The following is a 21157-nucleotide window of genomic DNA, read 5'->3' on the forward strand; positions in this document are numbered from 1 at the left end:
GGGAAGTACCGGTATCACATATTTCACATTATTTCCTGTTATTGAAGCATTTTTTACTAACTAATCTTGACTTTAATGTAAGGTATTTCAGATATATATATATATTAATAAAAACCACGTGAGGCGATCTGAAATAGAGGGTTTTTCTGGAAGATGGCGGAAGCCAATAGGGGCAATTGGCGCATAACCTTGCAGAATCTAATTTATTTTTCCGTCTTTTTTAGAAGAGATGTAGGAACATCTAAACAACCATTATAAAACCAAATTATTTGACAGGAACTAAGATGTCGCGACAAAATGCTATTATAAAACATTTTCATAACGGCGTTAACGACTATTGATATTAAAATTCCGAGTAATGCTATACTAAACAGAAACAAAATTGTTTTATATTCTCAAAGTCTTTAAGCTACGTAGATGTTCTTACATGTTTTAAAAGAATTTCTGAAACATACACACGAATGGAAATCACCAAACCACCACTTTAAAATGTCGAAATTCAAAATGAGTGATTTTGAAATAACCATGCAATATCACCACTATGAGGCTTCTTTTGATTGGATCATCATTGTCTTATCCTTAATTTTCTTGATATTGATTAAAAAGAAAAACAGTTGGTGGTGATTTCCTTCAACAAATTTGAATTTTTGACTTAGTTCTTACGTGAAAGAACTAAGCAAGCAAGCTTAAAACGGGCTTAGTAAAGGGTGCCCCTTCGCTGTTCTGTCATTAAAATTGACACTTCACCGCCTAGGTATTAAAACCGGCGCTTCGCAGCCCATTTTGTACGATTAAACATCCCCTGTCAGTATGCGAAAAGTAATTTTATTGTTTATAGAAGCGTTGAGGAAATCTGTGGCAGAGAGTTTGGCCTCAATGTAGGACTAATAGTGGTCAAGCTCAATGTACGAATCGCGGCCAAAAAACAAAATGTAACCAATGTCAACCGAAACGTATGAAATATTTTTCGCTTTTCAGTTGAAATATGCCTCTTTTGAACACCATTTTTGAGGTTTTGAGGGTGCGTTTGGCAACATAGCTATGGGGAAGCGGTGGCGCGCCGCTGGCTAGCGTCGACATTGTCCCATTTAGCCCAATTCGTGAAAGTCCGCAAGATCGGTCCCTCAAGAATGGTTTACTGACTGAAAAAAGTGCCCCGCTATGCCGAAGAAGAAGCCCACTCCCGTGGAGGAGCTCATAATCCCTCCTCAAGACACCCGAATCTGTGGGACAATATGCCTTTGTCAAATGACGTTAGTGTTAAGCAGTGTAGCCATAGTGTATTTAACGGTGGCTATTTACGTGCCCTCAACTCGAGCTATGCAATCGGGAATATCGGAGCACCCGATTATGTGTACCACTGTGCGAGCTGTGACCGTGGAGACTTGCGACTGGGGTTCCTGCGGTGAGTGGTGCCTTAGCAAAACATCGGGTTCTTGCATACAGATCTACGTAAATCTCAGACGCAACGGGTCTAATCTCCTTCTTGCGAACTGCACGAACATCGCACAGAAATTTTGTTACGGGAAAGATCAGGAGGTGGCCAAGAAGAATAGATGCATCGCGGATGAATGCAAGAATCTTACGGGTACGTTCAATTGCACCACTGGGACTTGCATCGATATTACAGACTCGTTCGAGTGCGTGTACAAGGACACTGATCCTGCTCTAAAATGTTCAGGGCGACGTGGCAAGATCACGTGCATAGATTTACACGGTCTTTACAAATGTCACAGGGGGACATGCGAGAGAATTAGGTCACCCTATAATTGCGATAGACAGTGCGGCGACATTCCAACTCGGAACAAAAACGTGATAATGATGAGTGGTGATGAGGTTTATTTGTCTCAATGTCAGAGCTGCATCGACCTGGATTCCGGAAAAGAGGTTTGGAATGAGTCTGAGGAAAACATCGTAATGGCTTCCTGTTTGAGCGTAGTCAATACGAGCAGAGGATTAGAGGCTAGTGATTGCATCAATGGGAGCTTGCTGGCCACCAACGTTTTGGCCGACATGGCAAACTTCACCTACCTCAGCTACCTGAGTGTCTTCAACACCATGATTTTAGACAAGGACCGCAAGGTAGCGCCCCCGGAACCAGATTTACTCATTGCCAATGACAGCAAGTTGCTTATCAACCTGGAAGGCTGCGTGAACACTCTCAGAGATGAATGCAAAGAATTCCTGAAAGTCTACGGCAAAGACGGAACCGATCATAATGCCAGGGCGAGGTTCCCCTGTTTCTACTCCACCGACAATACGGAGACAGTGGTAGCTAGATTCAATCTAGCTACCACGACTAAGCAATTTTTGATTGCCTCAGTTCTACCATCGACCTTGTTCGTAGTATCTTGCCTTACGTTAATTTTTTGCCAGCGAACTGTAGTGGTGGGAGATGATGCTAAAATGCGGTTTCAGGGCTGCGTCAAAGGAGAGATTGAAGCGACAGTGGACAAATCAGCTTCAAGCAATAACATAAATGATAGAGGGGGAGGGAATTCAGTTATGGCGCTTTGAGATCAGCAACGTAAGTAATCGTTATTTTTGAGTAAATAGTGTTAGGTCTGTCGTTAGACGTGTAGGTGAATGCCTTTGAAAATTTGAAATATTCAGTTTTTAGACATCTGTAAATTGCTCAACATTCACATTAGAACAAAATAACATGCACGTTGGTTTATAGTTTTTGGAAACTTATTCACTGGTGAGATTACTAAAATTTTTAAAAACTCATAAATTTTGAATTTTTACACTTTTTGAAACATCACCATTAGATAATTGAAAACAAATGTGCCGAATAACACGAGTGAAGTCAAATTTGTTGTCCATTTTTTTTCCAAAGTCATTTGCCGAAGAATAGCCATTAAAAAACGTAATAGGCAAAAGATTTCTCAGATAATTTCAAATAGATGATAGTAAAGAAAAGAGTCATGCACCTAGCCAGGTGCTCTTGTACATAAATAAAATTCAATCAAAGTTTTTCTAAATTCATAGTTTTTTAAAACCTTCTTGTGGGTTAAATCTATTAGCATTCTTACCCCAAACTATGTACAATCGTTGCTTATAGGGTGTCTCGAAAAAAAAAATTTGTGGCGTAACTGAAATTGAGCTTTGAGGGAATGAGGAGGTGGGGTCATTTTTCAGAAGTGTTGCATCACATGAAGTGAAATGTAAGCTTACAATTTACATGAATTTTCAGATTTGCCCGTTGACTTAATAAATGTTTAACAACGTTGAAGTTGTACATAAGGTTTTTCGGGTTAGTTCGATTTATAGAGTTTAACCTTTTTAAGATTTTCCTGATCAGTAGAATTTATCTATTTCTTCAAAAGAGAAAAATGGGTCAAATAGTATTTTTCCAATTCTTTTCGGAATATTTAGACCATTTTTAGAAAAAAAGAAAAATCTTTCTTTAACGTTTTGGATAAATTTTGTGTTATTATTTTTTAGACCGATTTTGACTAATTAACCTAACTTGAGAAGATTTCTGACAACTAAGGCTTCCTTTCTCTAAGTGATTTTCAATTTTCTGAAATTTTTACATATATACATATTTTATTACATATTATTTATTACATATATACATATTTTACAATATTTTCGTTTCGGTTTTTATGCGATCGAAGTAATTTTTGTTGAACTTTCGAAGTAATATAAAATTTTTTCTATCGAGTTTTATGATTCCGTGTGACATTTAAGACGATTTTATAAAAGGAAATTCCTGTCTGTATTTTATACCAAAAGTACTACTTTAACTCAGGATTCAAACATATATGTTTCTGACTGAGGGTCATATCTATTACCACTTTCAACATCCCCGTAATTAGACTCGAAAAAAGCGATGAAAATTATCGGTTCCTGGTAAATTTACGAATATATTCAAATTTCAACTTTAACTTTTATTTACTTATTCAAATTTATTATTCTTCTTCGTTGATTAGCTATAAAGTTGTTACATGATATAGATTTAATGATCACAGCTCATTAAAAATAAAACACGTGCGCAATTTAGAATTCAATCATTCATCTTGATCCCCTTTATTAGGATCCCAATTACCAGAATGGGACAAAATGTTTCCGGCCGAGAAAATAAAACAATACAAAATTGGCGGTATTATCATTTTACGGTCCCACGTGGTTTCCTTGAAACTCCATGCACTTAGCCCAATGATGCTCTAAAACCTTTATGCCATTGCTACAAGAAAATTTGTCCAACTCTTCAAAACACATTTGTTCCGGATGTTACTTCAGCATCTAACACAAATTTCTCACCAACAAGACTTTTTTTCAAATTTAAGAAAAAACTGGAATCGGAAGGTGTCAAATCTGGTCAATACGGTGCATGTGGCATTAATTAAAATCCAACTGTACAATTTTATCCATCCAGTCATGAAACTTGTGATATGGTATGTTGTCCGGATGAAACAAGGTGTTCTTTTTTGCCAAACCAGGGCATTTCTCCAGAACTTTTCTAAGAGATTTGAATAATATGCTCCGTTGATGGTTTTTCGCTTTGAAAGATAGTCAATAAGAAGAAAACCTTTGCGATACCAAAATATACTCGCCATCATTTTTCCGACTGATGGAACAGTTGTGACTTTTTTTTTGACACGGGTTCATGCTTTGCTGTCCGCTATCGTGACTGCTCCTTAGTTTCCGACGAATAATGACGAATTAATATTTCATCCATCAAAATGAAACAACCCAGAAAATCATTCTGGTTCTTTTCGAACATGTTGAATCATCAACATAAAATGTTTATGCGGGTCAGTTTTCGTTCGGGTGTCAACAGACCCGGCACCCGCCTTGCAGACAGCTTTCCCTTATCTAACAATTAGGTCAGTATACTACTGTAATCACAAAATAGGGTGAATTTTTCATTTTAACTTCGCTGGTACTGTAAAATCATGAAATTATCATTTTTCTGTAGGGTGCTAACACTGTTTGTGACATCTATGTAAAGTTTCATATCAACATATTCAGTTGCCGCAGAAATACATTTGTTTTTGTACCCATGCAAAAATGAGTTTTACGATTTTTACTATGCCTGATTTTGTTGAGGAAAGAATTTGCATTCAATTTTGTTTGGGAATAAATATTTTGCTCGGAAACGTTGAACATGTTACAGGAAGCCTTTGGTAATGCGGCTACGTGGCAAAAATTTTTTCGTAAGTGGTGCAAAGACTTTAAAGGAGGCCGAAAACGAGTTGAAGTGGAACAGCGTCTCGGATAACCATCAATATCAACCAAAGAGAGCCACGTAAAGAAAATCAAAGATCGATAATCCAAAATTGTCGGTTGATAATTAGAGAACTCATTGAAGCTACGGGCATTTCATTTCCATCAGCCTTAACCATTTCAAAAGATAGTTTGTGCCTCAAACGCGTCAAATCCCGCTTGTTTCCAAAAACATTCAATTTTTTGAAAATAAATCGTCGCGTTGAAATCTGTCAAATAATGATGTCTGACTACTGGGATATCATAAAACGCATCTTTTTGAGGGATGGGATTTGAATCTATACATACCACCCGGAAACAACACACCAATTGAGCGAATGCTATGCAAATGGTGAACCAAAACCGAAAAAACTACGTCACAGACGCTCAAAAATCATAGTGATGTTGACAGGCTTCTTCGATCATCGCAGCTTTGTTATGAGTTTCTTCCCCCTGGACAAACTGTCAACAAAATATATTATTTGAGTGTCACACATCGTTCACGTGAAGCTGATATTTTTTTAAGTTTTTGCACCACGATAATGCACCGTCCCACATTGCTTCGACTCCTTCAGAACATTTTGCTAACAACTCGTGTGTCGTTCCAAAACCACCGTGTTCGCCTGATTTAGCACCGTTGGATTTTTGGCTTCCATCCAAGAAGCTCGAAAGACCGTTCCCGGTCCACCGTTTCGACTCGATTGGGGAGATTAGAGCCGAGTCGAAGAATGCATTGAAGACAATCGTGGAAAAAGATTTCTCTGACTTTTTCGAGGATTGGAAAAAACGATGGCATAAGGGCAGTAAGGCAGATGCTTCAACGGCGATAAAATTTATTTGAAAAAACAAATAAAAATTGTTTATTTTAGAAATAAATTCGCCTAATTTTCTTATCACAGTAGAACGATGCGTTTGCTCTTTAGAGAACTCCAAAATGTCAGCAATTTCGACCAATCTTACGTTCTCGTAAGGTAAGAGAGTTTAGTGCACTTTTCGGATGATTTCTTCTGTGGTAGTTGACTGGTGCCTTTCGGAAAGTTTGGCATCTTTTGTACGGGTTCTGTCACATTTGCGGTCCGCAACCAATGACTCAACGGTGGAAAATGATGGTGATGAATTTCCCAATGTAAGATCCAACACAGCTTCGACCTCTTTTGGCGTTAAACCTTTGATAAAGTATTTTAGGACTGTACACACTGCGTTTTTCTCCATTTCTGGCACCTGCCAAACTTAAGCACGGGTATAAAGTGAAAACGTCAAAATAATTTGACATTTTATCATGAAATGACAGAGTTGAATTAAAGAAATATGTCACTCGATTACAGACTGAATTGTTAAGGAAATCGTAAGTCGGTCATTGTGAAGCCGGAAACTTTTCATCTCGCCCTCCTATTTCGAAGGGAGATAATAGAGAAATAGAGAAGGTTCTAAGGCGTACCGCTTAGCCGATAAAAGTAGATGAGATATTTATTTGTTTATATATATTTTTTTCTATAATAAATATGTCTCGGCGATAAGTCAGTGCCTGTAGTACCGGTATTCTGAAAACGAGTTGATCAGTAAATACGCGTTTTACAGAAACATTTTACGGTTATTTTACGATTGTTTCAAGCTGGTGCTTGTAGTGAACATTACAGTGACTTAAATTTGTCTGAGTGACTCCGCACTTAGCAACATCTCAGACCATTATGGCCACAATCTACGACAAATTAAAAGAAAAATCTGAATTATACATGACCAATTTCACAAATGAGGAGGAGAAACTGCCCACCTACTTGGAATGTTTCCTTTTCAATCCAAACAAGTTTTATTTCCTGGTCTATGGTACCCCTCCGTTCCAAGTGATAGGAAGAATTAAAAACTGTATTAATACCTTAAGTACGAAACTGAGAGATCGGTACGAGACAAATCTGATGTGTTTTTCCTGGGAACAATGTAATGAAGTAATAAAAGCAACCGACACTATATATAAGTTACCTAATTTAATAATCTTGGATTTCGATAGGCCGCGAGTTGACCCTAGAGATATAGACCTATTGAGGAACTTATGCAATTATGCATCAGCTTCCTCCAACACTAAAATTATTGTTGTTCTTGCACTTGAATCAAAGAACGTGGGACTCGTGTTTGAAACTTACATACATAAAACTCGTTACATGAAGCTGGATTATTTTGACACGAAACTGGACATAAGACGTAAAAGTATGGAAAATAAACCGGAATCGTTGTTTCAAGCTGCACTTTCGGGAAAACTCTACCACGTGGCACGATTAATAATCGTTGGTACAGACATCAACATGAGAGATGAGCGATCTAACACTGCACTGCATTTGGCTGCTAGGAATGGACACAAAGAAATTGTATTATTTTTGCTTGACCACGGAGCTAAGCATTTATTTAATGAAGACGGTTTTGCACCATTGCACTTGGCCTGTTCTGCAGGGCAGGTTGAAATTGTGCACTGCTTATTGATACGCAATGCCGATGCAAACATTTCAGACGAGTATAGATTAACTCCACTTCATCTGGCCTGTGCTAGTGGACGCAACGAAATCGTAATACTTTTAATTGAATATGGAGCAAATGTGGAGGTACACACGAAAATATTTAGGACCCCGCTCTACGCTGCTGCTTATCGAAATCACGATAAAGTTATAGAAACGTTACTGAACTACCGGGCACAAGTTGATTATCTACTTCCCGATCATTTGACTGCTCTACATGGAGCCGCGCGCAGCGGCGCCTTTGAGGCGGTCAAAGTGCTAATCGAATACGGAGCAAACCGCAATACTTTATATGAGGGCAAAACAGCATTGGAGATAGCACAGAGTAGAGGATTTACAGAAATCGTTGAGTATCTAGAAGTAGATGAATATAGCGAATAATTTAAATACACAATTTAGTCGTTATGAAATGGGCGCATGGCCGCCCGCGCAAGGTGACCGCGGTCTGCGCAAGATCTACCTCGAAAACCAAGTGCTCCTAACAGTGTCAAAAACAGTGTGTTAGTGGTGTGTATATCTCACTTTTCACTTATGTGCTAGTACAGAGATTAATTGAGTTAAGTCGTCTCCATCAGCATTCATGAATCTAGAAGCAACTTAAGCATTGTGTGCTATAGCTTGTTATAGGACAAAACATACAGGGTGGTTTTTAAGTACGTGACCCAATTTCAAGAGGTGATTCTTTAAGTGGTTTAAGCCAAAAAGTTGATATAAACCTAGGTGCGCTAATGTCTCGTTTTCAAGATACGAGGTGCAAAATTCCTTTTTCGTTACACATAAAAAAAATCCTAAAGACACAAACTAATATGCCGTTGAGACTGGGTGACGGTTTTTAATGTAGCACAAAAGAATTTTTTTATTTAAAAATTGTTGGGTTTCTTTCACTAGAAGCGTGCGCAGGGGTAACGCGGGAAATTTAAGGAAAGTCAAACTCAAGAAATGCTATATTAAAATTACACTTAAACATATGGTGCGCTACATTTTTTAGAAAAAAAAACGCAGTTAATAGTAAATAAAATCCAAATTTCAACAAAATCGACGAAACTATTACGAGTATTGTTACGAAAAGTGATTTTTTTAAAAAGTTTGACAACCTGTATCTTGAAAACGAAACATTACCGGACCCATATCTGTGTAAACTTTTCATCTCAAAATTAATCAAAGAATCACTCCTTGAAATTTGACCCCGCACTAAAATAACACTGCGTATATTTTTTATAATAATATTGATTTTGATTGGGTCCCCTGCTGCTAGAGCTGCCGCAAGAATTACAGAATTATTTTAAATATAAAATCGTGAAGTTTGTAAAAATAATTTTAAAATATATCTACAAATATATATTAACATCAAATTTCATTAATATGAGATATTAAAAATTATACATTAAATAATTTTCTGGAAAAGATCGAAATCATGCAACACGGCAATTGTTGCCAAAGGCGATATTGTCTCAGTCATAGATGCGCGTAATCAAGGCATATAGGCACTTTGCTCAATATTCGGGATTCGGAAACAGATTATTTTAGGATGTTTCGGTTGTTCGGTTCATATTTGCGATTCATTTTTGAAAAAATTTATTTTGTAAAATATATTTTAAAAAATGTATAAAAATAAGCGCCATATAATTTGTTCTTACAAAAAGCTACAGATGCAAGATGAATACTGTTCAATGTTGTTGTATTTTTGATCGATAAATAAATATTTATATATACCAAATCCAGGTTCGCGTTTCATTTTACAATGTTTTATAGAATATTACACAACTAGCTCCGAAAATGTCACTTCTCACCCGAATAAAATTATTTGATTACAGAAGCATAAGGCAAGCAGCAAAATGAGCAAATTCGTGCCTTCAATGTGCATGATAGAGAGCTAGACGAAGAGCTTTCAACGAGTTGTTAAAGTGCTTTCCATTTATCTCAATGGTACCATGATACGCTAGGTCAAGCCGCATTGTCACTAGTCAGTATCGCTATATCATTTTTACTGATTCAGCGAGATTGAAAAGGAAAATATCCTCTTTGTTCTCATGTGTCAATACTTGTTGATTATTTGTATAAAGTTAGAATTATTTTTAAATGTAATAAGGTAATTATCTAGAAAAATATCTGTTTGCTCATCACACCGCTTAAAAATTACCTTAAAACAAAATAAATTGTACGTTTCACTTTAAAAACACAGTTACGATTTTACTTAATTTTTTTCCTATGCTGATCAGTCAAATTAAACAAAACTATGTCTACTTTTCTGATTAACCTAAAGCATAGATTGACCATAACTTGCACGAACTAGCAGATCTCGAAAATGATTTAGATACTAAATATATCCTAGCATTAAATGTTATACATTACTTATCTGCAATTGTCCAAAAAGGACAGAGAATTTTCTGGATTTTAATATGATATTAAGAATAATTTCAAGTTGATCTTTTGGGCATATTTTTCGTGGTATTTAGAATATTATCTATAATTTGATGAAGTTTTTTGGGAATTTTAATCCAACATTTTGGGAATCTCTGTAGGCTAATTTTTCAGATTTTTTTCCTGTCGACTTTTCACATTAGAAAGCTTTTTACTATAAGAAAATATGGGTTGCACTATTTTGTTACAATACGTTTTTTTTTTGGAATATTTAGACTTTTTCAATAAAAATCAGAATATTCAGTTTTTCCTAGAGTTTCCCCGGAATATTCGCAATTTTGCAACTTAAAAGATCCTCTAACTCCGCATCCGTACAAGTACATTTGTCCCAATTTGACTGGGTTTACGTGAGGGACATGCATCTCCCGTGAATATTTTATGTTCCTGGTAAAGTTGTCCACACATCATGTGGCAGCCCTAACCGGTATTTATTTTTTCAAATTAATGGTTTTCCTACGGTCTGCCAACTTTTGCTATGTGAACTACTTTTGTTATATCGACCTAATGATCCAATTTCATTTGTGAGAAAAGTTTATGATTTCGTGGATAATACGGGGAGTGCCTCAGAAGTACTTGACCTAACACTTAAAAAAAATTGGAAAATATTCCATTATTTCTTAAGGAAGTCTTTTTTGAAATTAATATACCTTTTTCTAACGATGTTCTATAGTTTCTATACCCTGTTTATAGTAAGTCGAATTGAATGTTAAAAGAAAAGCATGATCCTCGGACCCCACCTCTCAATTATTAATAATATAGAATGCTAGAAAAAATAAAAATAGAAAATAATCTGAGAGGGCCAAATCTGGTGAGTAAGGGAAAAGTTTGAAACCACGCTTCGGCCATCGCGATGACGTACGTGGTCTTGACGCAACAATACTCTCTTTTCCCTCAAATACGGTCGCGTTTTCCTGATTTCTTCGCTAAAACACTGCATTAAATTTGTATATTATTCTCCGTTTATAGTTTTGCCTTTGGGAAGATAGTCGATGAAAATTATCCCACGTTTCCTGCAGATGTAACGATTTTAGCCTTTTTTAGAATCGATTCTCCTCTTGAAATCCATTGTTTTGACTGCTCTTTCGTCTGGAATATGAAATGACGGGCCCATTTTTCATCCGTGGTTATTAATTCACGGAAAAACTTAGATTTATTGCAGCGAAACTTTGACAAATACCCCGTTTAAACGTTCTCATAGCGCCGTTTTTGTTCATTTTGATCAATTGTTCGGTCAAAATGCGATATAAAATACTTTTTGAAATGCGCGTCATGTGTGCTAACTCTGGGGTGGTCAGATCTGGAGTGTCGTTGGGTCGACCACTGCGGATTTCGTCTTCGCAGCTCTTACGATTGCATTTAAACTCTATGACTCAATATTTTACTGTTGTTAGCGAAGCACGAAATCCCCCAGAGCGGAGTCGTACTCCGCTTTGATGTTGGATGGAATAAGATCGTTTAAATTAAAGTACTAAATGACGTATCGATGACCAATTTTTTCCATGTTCAAAAATACCTACAAGCATTCTAAAAACGGATTTAAAACCAACACAAATCATCCTCAAGCTTTAGACTTAACTTCTTTAATGTTAAATCTTTGTAATATAAGCAAATTTTTAATGAAAGAATTCCCATCTATATGCCAGGTCGGGTACTTCTGGGACTATCCTTGTAATTACATTTCTTGGTATCACCAAAATTATCTAAAAAGGAGATGAATAAGGAAAAAATGAAAATTCCGAGGCCTACAGCGTTGCAAATAAAAAGTAAAGGAAACATATACTTTTTTAAGGTGAATATACCTTGGCAATAAGATAGTGCCTCTAGTACAACATCCTAAAAACCAGCCCTTCAGTAAATACACGTTTTAAAATATTTTATTGCTGTTTCAAGATTGTTCCAAACTTGTGTGTATAGTGAATGTTACAGTGAAATAAATTCGTTTCAAGTGCCCCCGCAGTTACCAAAAACTTCTAAACATCATGACCACGATCTACGACGAACTAAAAGCAAAATCTGGATTATACTTGAATAGTTTCACACATCAAGAAAGGAAACTGCAAACCTGCTTAGAGTGTTTTCTTTTTGATGAAGAAAAATGTTTTTTCTTGGTGCAAGTTAGTGCTCCTTACCATGTGGTAAGAAGTATTAGCAGATGCGTTGAGACCTTAGGCACAAAATTCAAAGATCACTACCGAGATCTAATGTGTCTATCCTGGAGACAGTGTGCTGAAGTAATAACATCAACAGAAACTATATATAAGTTACCCAGTTTAATGATCTTGGATTACGACAAGGTAGAATTTCGCGTTACAGACGGAAAAATACTGACCAAATTATTCAATCATGTAACAATTTCCTTTAGCAGTAAAATTATTATGCTCATTTCATTTCCAATAGAGGACGTATTGAATTTATTTGAGCAACACCTGGATCCTGCTTATTATATCATTCTAGATTATTCTGCAAGGAATTTGGACCTGAACAACAAGGAGTTGACCGATAAACCGCAGTCGTTGATTGAGGCTGCAACTTTGGGAAACCTGAACGATGTTATGCGGTTCATTACTGATGGTGCGGAGATCAACATGAGAGATGCTGCCTCCAATACTGCATTACATGAAGCTTCTAAGCGCGGACACAAATCAGTTGTATTATTTTTGCTCAGGCATGGAGCTCAGCATTTACCTGATCATAGAGGTCAAACACCATTGCATATTGCAACTGCTGAAGGACATATTGAGACCGTGAAAACTTTGGTGCTACGCAATGCTGATGTTAACATGTCAGATGGGTATGGATTAACTCCTCTACATCTTGCTTGTACTTATGGATACAAAGATATTGCAATTATGTTAATTGAATGTGGAGCCGATTTGGAGGTAGACACGAAAAACTTCAGGACACCGCTCTACATTGCTTGTTGTCGAAATCATTCGGAGGTTGTAGAGACATTATTACATTATGGTGCAAAAGTAGATCCTTTGCCTCCTAATTTTTTAACGGCTCTGCATGGAGCTGCTGATAATGGTGCCCTTAACGCAGTCCAACTGTTAATTAAATTCGGAGTAAATCGGGAAGTTCGGCACGATGGAAGAACAGCCTTGGAAATAGCAGAAAGTAAAGGATATATGGAGATTGTGGAGTATCTTCGAATAGAGAAACATCCTGAACTACCTGAAGAGTATTGACTTCACAGGTACTTACCTCGAAAACCACGTTTTGCAAACAGTGTGGAAAATAGTTTATTAGTTATGTGTATAACGTATTTCTCACTTGTAAACTATCTATCACTTAAGAAGAGTTTGAGTCTTTCTCCTCAACACATATTAATCGTTCCTTCCTCATATGTTGTACATAGCTATTCCAGAAATTAGAGTGAGTTAACTATTTTCTTGCAAAGGTATCTATATTAATATAATGGAGAATTTTTGGAGAGCACACAAAATCGTGTGATATAACAACTGTTACAAAATAGGGTCTTTTCTTATAAGTGCGTAGAATTAAGTGAGCAGAGCCTTTACAAAAAGACCTTGCTCAATGGTTGAGATTCAAGAAAATAATTGTTTGTAAATTGTTATTTATGTATATTGTATTTTCGATTTATTTTCTTAAGCATACACCTATGTAAAAATATATATATATATAAAACGGAGCGATATGTTATTTATTTCTACAATAACATAGATATAAATATGCAATAGATACTACTCCAAATTGTTACATTTGTCGTCGGTAAATAAATATTTATAAATACGAAATTCTACTTCACGTTTCATTTCAAAGTCGGTAATAATAGTATTATGTATATTTCATATCGAAAATATCAGACGAGCCGAAAGAGACTCACATAATGTCCTACAGGTGTAATATGTGACTTTAGCCGCGACTGCCGAAACTGTTAAAAACCTTTTTGATTCCGATTTATTTTATTCCAAATTATTAATTAATTTTCTCTCTTCGCCAATTTTGAAAATTTCTTAAGACCTACAGGGTGTGAAAATTTCAGATTTGCAGAAAAATTTATTTACTTATTTTAGAGCCTCTTCTATTTTTGTCATATTGTTGTAAGTTAAAATTTTGATTATTGCATTAGTATCTGCATCAAGTTGAGTCTCTTGAGTTACGGGTGTTTATCAGACTGCATCACTAAACGTTAAGGAACCCAAAATACTTTCAGAAATACTCGCACGAACAAGAATTCAGGTTTCCGTATCAATTTTTCCCAACCTTCACTATTGACAATAGAAAACTGCCGAGTTTGCTTTTGGGGAAATTTTTGAGTGAGCCTTAGCATTAATCTAACGTTTCGCTTGTTCAGGACTCCATCGACTTCAATGCAATTTTGAATTTTAAGTTCAAAATTCTGCATCACACGATGAAGTAAATTTCAATTTACCTTGCGGTTTAATTTCTAATCCGCTTTTTTAGCTCCAAAATTGTTGCTACACTACACCAAACAACGACTTTTGGACTACGAAGTTTTTAACAAACAATTCGCAAGAAATTTCACACCAATGACGGAGAAGCAGGGCTAAAAATTTCAAAAATAATTGTTACGGAACTACTCATTTTGACGATTAATTTGAATCTTAACAAAATCAATGAATTTTTTTCAGCAGATCATCAAGATGGAGATTTGCTTCGCCGGGTTGCAAAATTTTGAATTTAGAATTCAAAATTGCATTGAAGTTGATGAAGGGCATTTAGAAGGCACGATTTTTTAAAATTGAATTGTAATCTAAATTAATGATAATTCCCATAGAATTAACTATATATTAGGCCAATGAAAGATTTTTTACTTTGATTCGAAAGTTTTAATTTGCCTTTTAAAGCCTATAGGTTAATGTGGGAAACCCTGCGTATATAGTTTTTATCAATAAAAATCATCCTCAAGGAAAATTGTTCCTACGAAAAAATAACTACGAACATCGCCGTTTTCAGTTTTTCCTGGATATTTCCAGAAGTAAGAATTCGAAATTCCCAAATCTGTAAAATTAAAATTTAACTCCTTTCTTAGATGACATTCCGACTGTCCGTGTTACGAGTCCCACCCTTGGTGGAAGTACCTCCTAATCACTTTCTATCTGTAAGTTTTTTTAAATCAACAAATAAATTTTTATTTAATTTCAGGCGTTCCCCTCTTGTTGGATCGAGACTGATGAGGTCGAGTCCTAGACCAAAAAATTGCCTCCATCTGGAAGGGGAAGGCGTTAGTATTGAACTTGTGCAGCACGCTCCTCACGTCCCGTCAAAATGACCAATTCTAGCGTGTCCAAGAAATCTTTCACGCTCATCAGCGTAGCGGAAACCGCAAAGTTTTACACGTCGCTATGTCTGGGTACCACCGCATTCGTCTCGGTATTCGCATTTCTCTTTTTAATACCGTTTGTGGTGGACCCGGCCATAACTAGCCTCATGGCGAATTACGATCCAGAGCCTGTCACTTGTATAGCGACCAATCACGTGTACGCTGAAGGAATATCTAACTGCTCCTGGGCCTCCTGCAGGGAGGGTTGTACAAAGGAAGCCACCAGGTGCCACCAGATATACGTCAATTACACCAAGATGCCCTTCAGCAGGTACAAGAACCGGAAAATAGCGGTTTGGGACGTCGCAGACTCACGCTTCTTGATTAACACGGAAGGCTGTGGTTATCCGCCCTCCGTCAACTGCTCGCAATTCGCTAAGCAGTACGGCTACGGTACTGCAGGTACCCCGTTTCCTTGCTATTACAGCAGGGTTTATCCTGAGAGAGTAGTGGCTAGGTACTCCTGGGATGATACCCTACGCCATCTAATTCTGTCTCTAGCTATTCCAAATTTACTCTTCATCTCATCTGTGGGATTACTTAGCTATTGGTACTGCCCCGGATGCGGACGATCGTGTCAAAAGTATATGCACCACTTTCCTGATGAATAATCATTTGCCTTGGTGATGTAAGAGCTATTTACGTACTATTCAATAATTAGATAATACCTTAGGGAATCCTAAAATTTTGGTAGTAGTTATTACCATCATGTAAGCTATTTTTTATACATTATTTCATTTTTCTGAGTTTATTTGGAATGCTCAAACATACAACAAAACTCATATCATTGGCAACTAATCATGTATACTCGTAATCTTCTGCTAGTCAACATAATTGCAAAAATTGGCCTAGCAGCTTGCAGTAAACTTTACTTGCGATGGGGGTTTTTTGGGCCCCTCTAAAACTGAACACGCTCGTGCCTTTACCATGCGATTAACCTTTTGCCGATCAGAGATCGCAATATATTTAGACAGCAATATTTCGTGTATATATATCTATGTACTCGTGTATGTACCATCAGATAAAGCTCAATGTGATCTGTCGTAAATTCCGTTGTAATAGAGCAATCTTTGTGACCAATATTTGCAATTTTGTTGCTTATTAAATTTAGGGAGATTACTTGCTAGTAATCTTATAAAGTTGTTACTAAAGTAGGTTTGAAAAGTTTACAGATAATGTTGGGAAAAATAGGCTAATCGATCACTGCATTTGTAATAACTGAACAATGTTGGTGGGAATTAGTATAAGATGAGCATATATCGGAGGCTGTCATCCCTTGTGAAGGAGATTTGCTAAGAGGATGATGCTCATTATATGAGAGTAGAATACTAAAATTTGTTAACGGCTAAATAACCGTATTTCGAGTAAATTTATTTAAATTTTTCTTAAAATAGATTTATATTATAAGCGTCCATTGTTGTTTATCTTAATCACAACACTTTCGGTAAAATATCTACAAATTAAATACTGCTGACCCACACTAAATATGTGTACTCCAATGATGCAGAAGACGTGAACACAGCAGATATTGCCACAAGTGCATTAAAACTAGCCACATTTTTTGACCGGAAGGCCACCATGTATTAGTGTTCTTGTGACGTAATTTTCTCGTCAAAAATAAAGGTTTATAATGTTATTATCATGTTATTTAACAAAAACAACGATATTATAAAAATCAATGCTGCATACAGCCCTCCTAGATCATTGGGGTATACACATTCTTTTACTAGAAGTAGAATGGACTTTTGATATCGACAATGACCGCATTCAGCAGAACTTTCAATTTTTCAACTGTTGGGCAATTGTTTGTCTGAAGCATATAGCATGCACTACGTCATTCAACAGAAACCCTTACTCTAGCATCTGCTGCATAGATCTAATAGCATTTTTTCATTTAGAATAAGTAGGCTTTTTTGGCAAGGTGCTGGGATCAACTCGATTATCATGAGAATTCTAGACGCTTCTTTAGAACCTTAGAATGCTCGTTTACTTCGCATTTAATTTATAGATCTGAGCAACCTGAGGTTGCTAACAATTATATCACTCAAGTAAATGTCTAATTTTCCGAAAAAGCTCGTATTGCTGTACAATGTGGCCCAATTCAATTTACATATATGACTACCTGGTGAACTACAAGAGCTGGAAAAATAGTGGAATGGAAAAGCGGAAATGATTATAATGGCCAGTTAGATATAATTTTAAAAGTTAACTTACTTTTTTTTTCATTTTTTAGCTACATTAAAAATTCGATAATGAAAGTTTTCGAAAAAAATCGGTAAATTTCTACATCCAAAATGTGTTTCAAATCTGTAAGAGTATTGTTACGGAATCTTATTGTAAGCAATTCAATTTTCAGTAACAACGTTTTAGTTATGATATATATTATCATCAATGTTCCATTTTCATATGGCCGCCATATTGTTTTAACGTAATTGGAAAACAATTTTCCTTTTCTAATAGTGTCTTATATGTTATAAAAAATTTTAGGTTTTAGGTAAAACAAGATTTTTTCTATGTTAACCGGGGTCTTTACATCCTCAGTAAAAAAACAATTGCTATCATCGAAATAACTAACAATCTACAAAAATTAATTAGATAATTAATTAACTATTGAATAAAACAAAAAAATAACTTAATAGTTATTGCAAAATAAATATTAACTTGATTTATAATTTTTAAATGAGATGCATTTGCATGCATGCCCTTTTGACGTTTTTCGAAGATTTTTATAGTATTAATTACTCTACCTATAGGGTATCTATTTATACGTTAGAAAATCTTTCGAAATCACTTGTAGTATCGTATGGAAGTCAGTGGTGAACATTTTGAGCAACACATTCGTTAAAGTGAATTGATTTTGTACAACCTCTTTTGTTTTTTTTTCGCACTCATCTAGGTCAGCGGTTCTCAAACCGTGGAGGGAGCCCCCAACAAGTGGGCGTTTCTGCCATAATTATGTCACAGATTGAACAAAATTGTTTATTGCTATTTTACTTAACAGACAAAGAAACTTATTCTGTGGTTCTAAGGACTGCGCCTGTTTCAAAGCGTAAAACCTCTCTAAATTTCATTCTATTTAGGGATGGCCACTCTATGCTCATTTTCTAGTTGAAGTTTATTTCGGTATTCATATTTCAAATGTAGCAAGTGTAGGAAATACAGTTTCATAAAAAGGTTGTAAAAGACAACAGAATCTTAAGCGTTTTGAGTTTTATAAAGGTGTAATCACTCAGAAGTTCAGTCGAGAAATGTGTTAAAACTTTGTTAACACAATTTTATTTGTATGACGAGCTTCTCGAGACGTGTATCAGTTTTTCTTCTTGTAGTGATAGCCCGGTAGATGTATTATCGAGTAAGTTTCAAACTCTGCTCTAGACGGACTATTTATCATCAATCTTTGCAAAGAAGTATCGTCTGAACTTGCGGCACATGCATAGATTAAATCCAAACTTTTCTTCTAGCCCACACCTTACTTGGTGAGGACGTGGGCAATGGCCAAAAATCAGTAGTTAAGCGTGTTAAACGCTTCGCAATTGCTGAAATGCTTTTTACCTCTCCCGATAACATTCCTGTTACTAACTGTAACAAACTTGAACTAATTTTCAAATCCGAATTGCTCTGGATAAAGTCTCTGGACAATAGTTGGATTACACGAACGATATTTATTTTCTTTGAGAAGTATAACTGTTGTCTTTGATATCACTAATCTCTTCTAACGACTTTTGTCAGTATCCTGGAATTAGGATTAAAATTTGTCCTTTTTTGTTTTAACAACTCCTTGCCATACATTGTTACGTTTTATATTTCTGGAAATTTTTAAGATTATTTCCTCTCAGAAACTAGTCCAATTTTCAACTATTTTACGTGATGACTATGAAATATGATATTTTTATATTATCGACAGTGTTAGCTTTCGAATGGTTTCAGTTAGGACGTAACTACTTTTACGTGTGTATCTTAGTTTTTTTAAATAAATGTAAATATGGTATCGGTCAAAAGCTTAACAATCGAGGGTAAAAACCATTTTCGGCGTTATTTTCAAATCAGTTGGAAATCGAAATAGGATTCGTTAAACAAAAGTGAATCTTAAAAACAGGCGAGAAATTCAAAAAACATATAATGTTTCATCTAAAATAAAAATGTCGAATCCTACTGCACTTTTTTGAGTCACCCAGTACGCTCAGTTATGTTAAGCCTATAACTATACTTCCATCTAATTTTTGTTTCAAGATGTTCGTTCAACAAAGATTTTACATTATTATTATATACATATATCATCCATCGAGATTGGAAACATATTTTGATTTTGGAAATTTACAGTTGTTTTTTGAAAACGTTTGTTTTAAGATATTTTTAAATTACCTTAAAATCGAAGATTTAAAATTGTTTCGAAAACTGAATCGCACTGGCAATTATATTAACGTTACCGAAAAGTTTTATCCGATAATTTTATTGCAAATTTGGACAAGTATGCGCATGCTCTTTTGAACCATATATGACTGTATTAATACAGATGGGTCCTTCGATGTTCACTAGAGTAAAGATATATCATATCAACATTAAGCTAGAAGCGATGGTGAAACTATGGGTTCAAATAATGTTCAATTATGGCACTGCATGTTGTATGACTTTCAGCAAGGTGGAAATGCTACCGAAGCACGTGGAAATTTGTTAAAAGTGTTTGGTGGAGACGCTGTTTTGAATGGAACGTATAGGGGATGATTCGAAAAATTTGAAACAACCTCTTCTGTTCACCAAATTTTTCGCCGAGGAAACAGTTCAAAAATGAAGATGTTAAAGCAACACTTGAGTTCTTCGCTTCCAAAAACAAGACGTTCTTCAAAAATGGGATATACAAATTGCCATCACACTGGCTAGAAGTCAGAAGCAATGACGAAAATTATATTGATTGTTAATAAAAATATTGTTACATGTATTTTCTTTCTCTTCATGAAGGGACAGAACTTTCCGGGAGACTTAATATTTTCTGAAACTTCCTCTTTAATTATTTTTTTAGTACCATATATATATATATATATATATGTTATAGGCTTTGATTATTTTTATTTCTTTTTTTTTAATAAAGATTGTGAGCACATGATCGAAAACACACTAATCTCCTATCAATAAACAAATTTTTTCATTGTTTACGTTCTATTTATCTGAATTTGTATTGCAATTTTACCAAATGCTTACCTGTTTTTCTCAAAAACCAATCAATAGATTTTTAATCGCGATACATTATTGAATGTAGTTTTAAAATACCTTTTATTTCAGGTGTCACTTAATCCATGTTTCAATTTTTTAAAATTGGCCATTTTGTGCTATCAGGGAAGTAAGCAACATAAAAAAAAATGTTATAATGTTAACAGGGTGGGACAATTTAGAGCCGCACAGTATACATTCGTAGGTCTAATTTAGGCCGCACTGCATACCCGTGGACTAAGACATTTTTCAGTATCATAAATAGAGGGTCAGTTGGTCCAAATGATAATGAATTCATTTTGGGGTTCTCAGTGATAATGAATTGGGGCACACAAATCGACACCAGTTAAGCGATTAAAAATTTAAATAAACGACGAGAAGGCTCTAGTATTCGCAGCATAGTTCACACTTAAGGCTTAAGTAGAAGAAAATATTAGCAGACATGAAAATGTCACATTTGCCAACATTTTTCATTATGTATTAGACACAGATAACAAACAACACT

At 35.6% G+C, this 21157-nt stretch overlaps 4 protein-coding genes across 4 annotated transcripts; all 4 read left to right on the top strand.

The window, feature by feature from the left end:
• The first annotated feature begins 1092 nt into the window (after positions 1-1092).
• Positions 1093-15399, top strand: Teh3 (tipE homolog 3). The gene is made up of 2 exons (XM_066299235.1): positions 1093-2527; positions 15270-15399. Exon 1 carries the CDS (start codon positions 1162-1164, stop codon positions 2515-2517), a length of 1356 nt encoding a protein of 451 aa, XP_066155332.1. The 5' UTR covers positions 1093-1161; the 3' UTR covers positions 2518-2527; positions 15270-15399.
• Positions 6738-9435, top strand: LOC136348542 (serine/threonine-protein phosphatase 6 regulatory ankyrin repeat subunit B-like). The gene has a single exon (XM_066299443.1). It carries the CDS (start codon positions 6903-6905, stop codon positions 8097-8099), a length of 1197 nt encoding a protein of 398 aa, XP_066155540.1. The 5' UTR covers positions 6738-6902; the 3' UTR covers positions 8100-9435.
• On the top strand, positions 11921-13897 carry LOC136348544 (ankyrin repeat domain-containing protein 29-like). The gene has a single exon (XM_066299448.1). It carries the CDS (start codon positions 12119-12121, stop codon positions 13325-13327), a length of 1209 nt encoding a protein of 402 aa, XP_066155545.1. The 5' UTR covers positions 11921-12118; the 3' UTR covers positions 13328-13897.
• Teh2 (tipE homolog 2) lies at positions 15391-21075 on the top strand. The gene has a single exon (XM_066299239.1). It carries the CDS (start codon positions 15393-15395, stop codon positions 16056-16058), a length of 666 nt encoding a protein of 221 aa, XP_066155336.1. The 5' UTR covers positions 15391-15392; the 3' UTR covers positions 16059-21075.
• The last annotated feature ends 82 nt before the right edge of the window (positions 21076-21157 follow it).

The sequence above is a fragment of the Euwallacea fornicatus genome, chromosome 33 (assembly GCF_040115645.1).
Source record: "Euwallacea fornicatus isolate EFF26 chromosome 33, ASM4011564v1, whole genome shotgun sequence".
Taxonomy (NCBI): domain Eukaryota; kingdom Metazoa; phylum Arthropoda; class Insecta; order Coleoptera; family Curculionidae; genus Euwallacea; species Euwallacea fornicatus.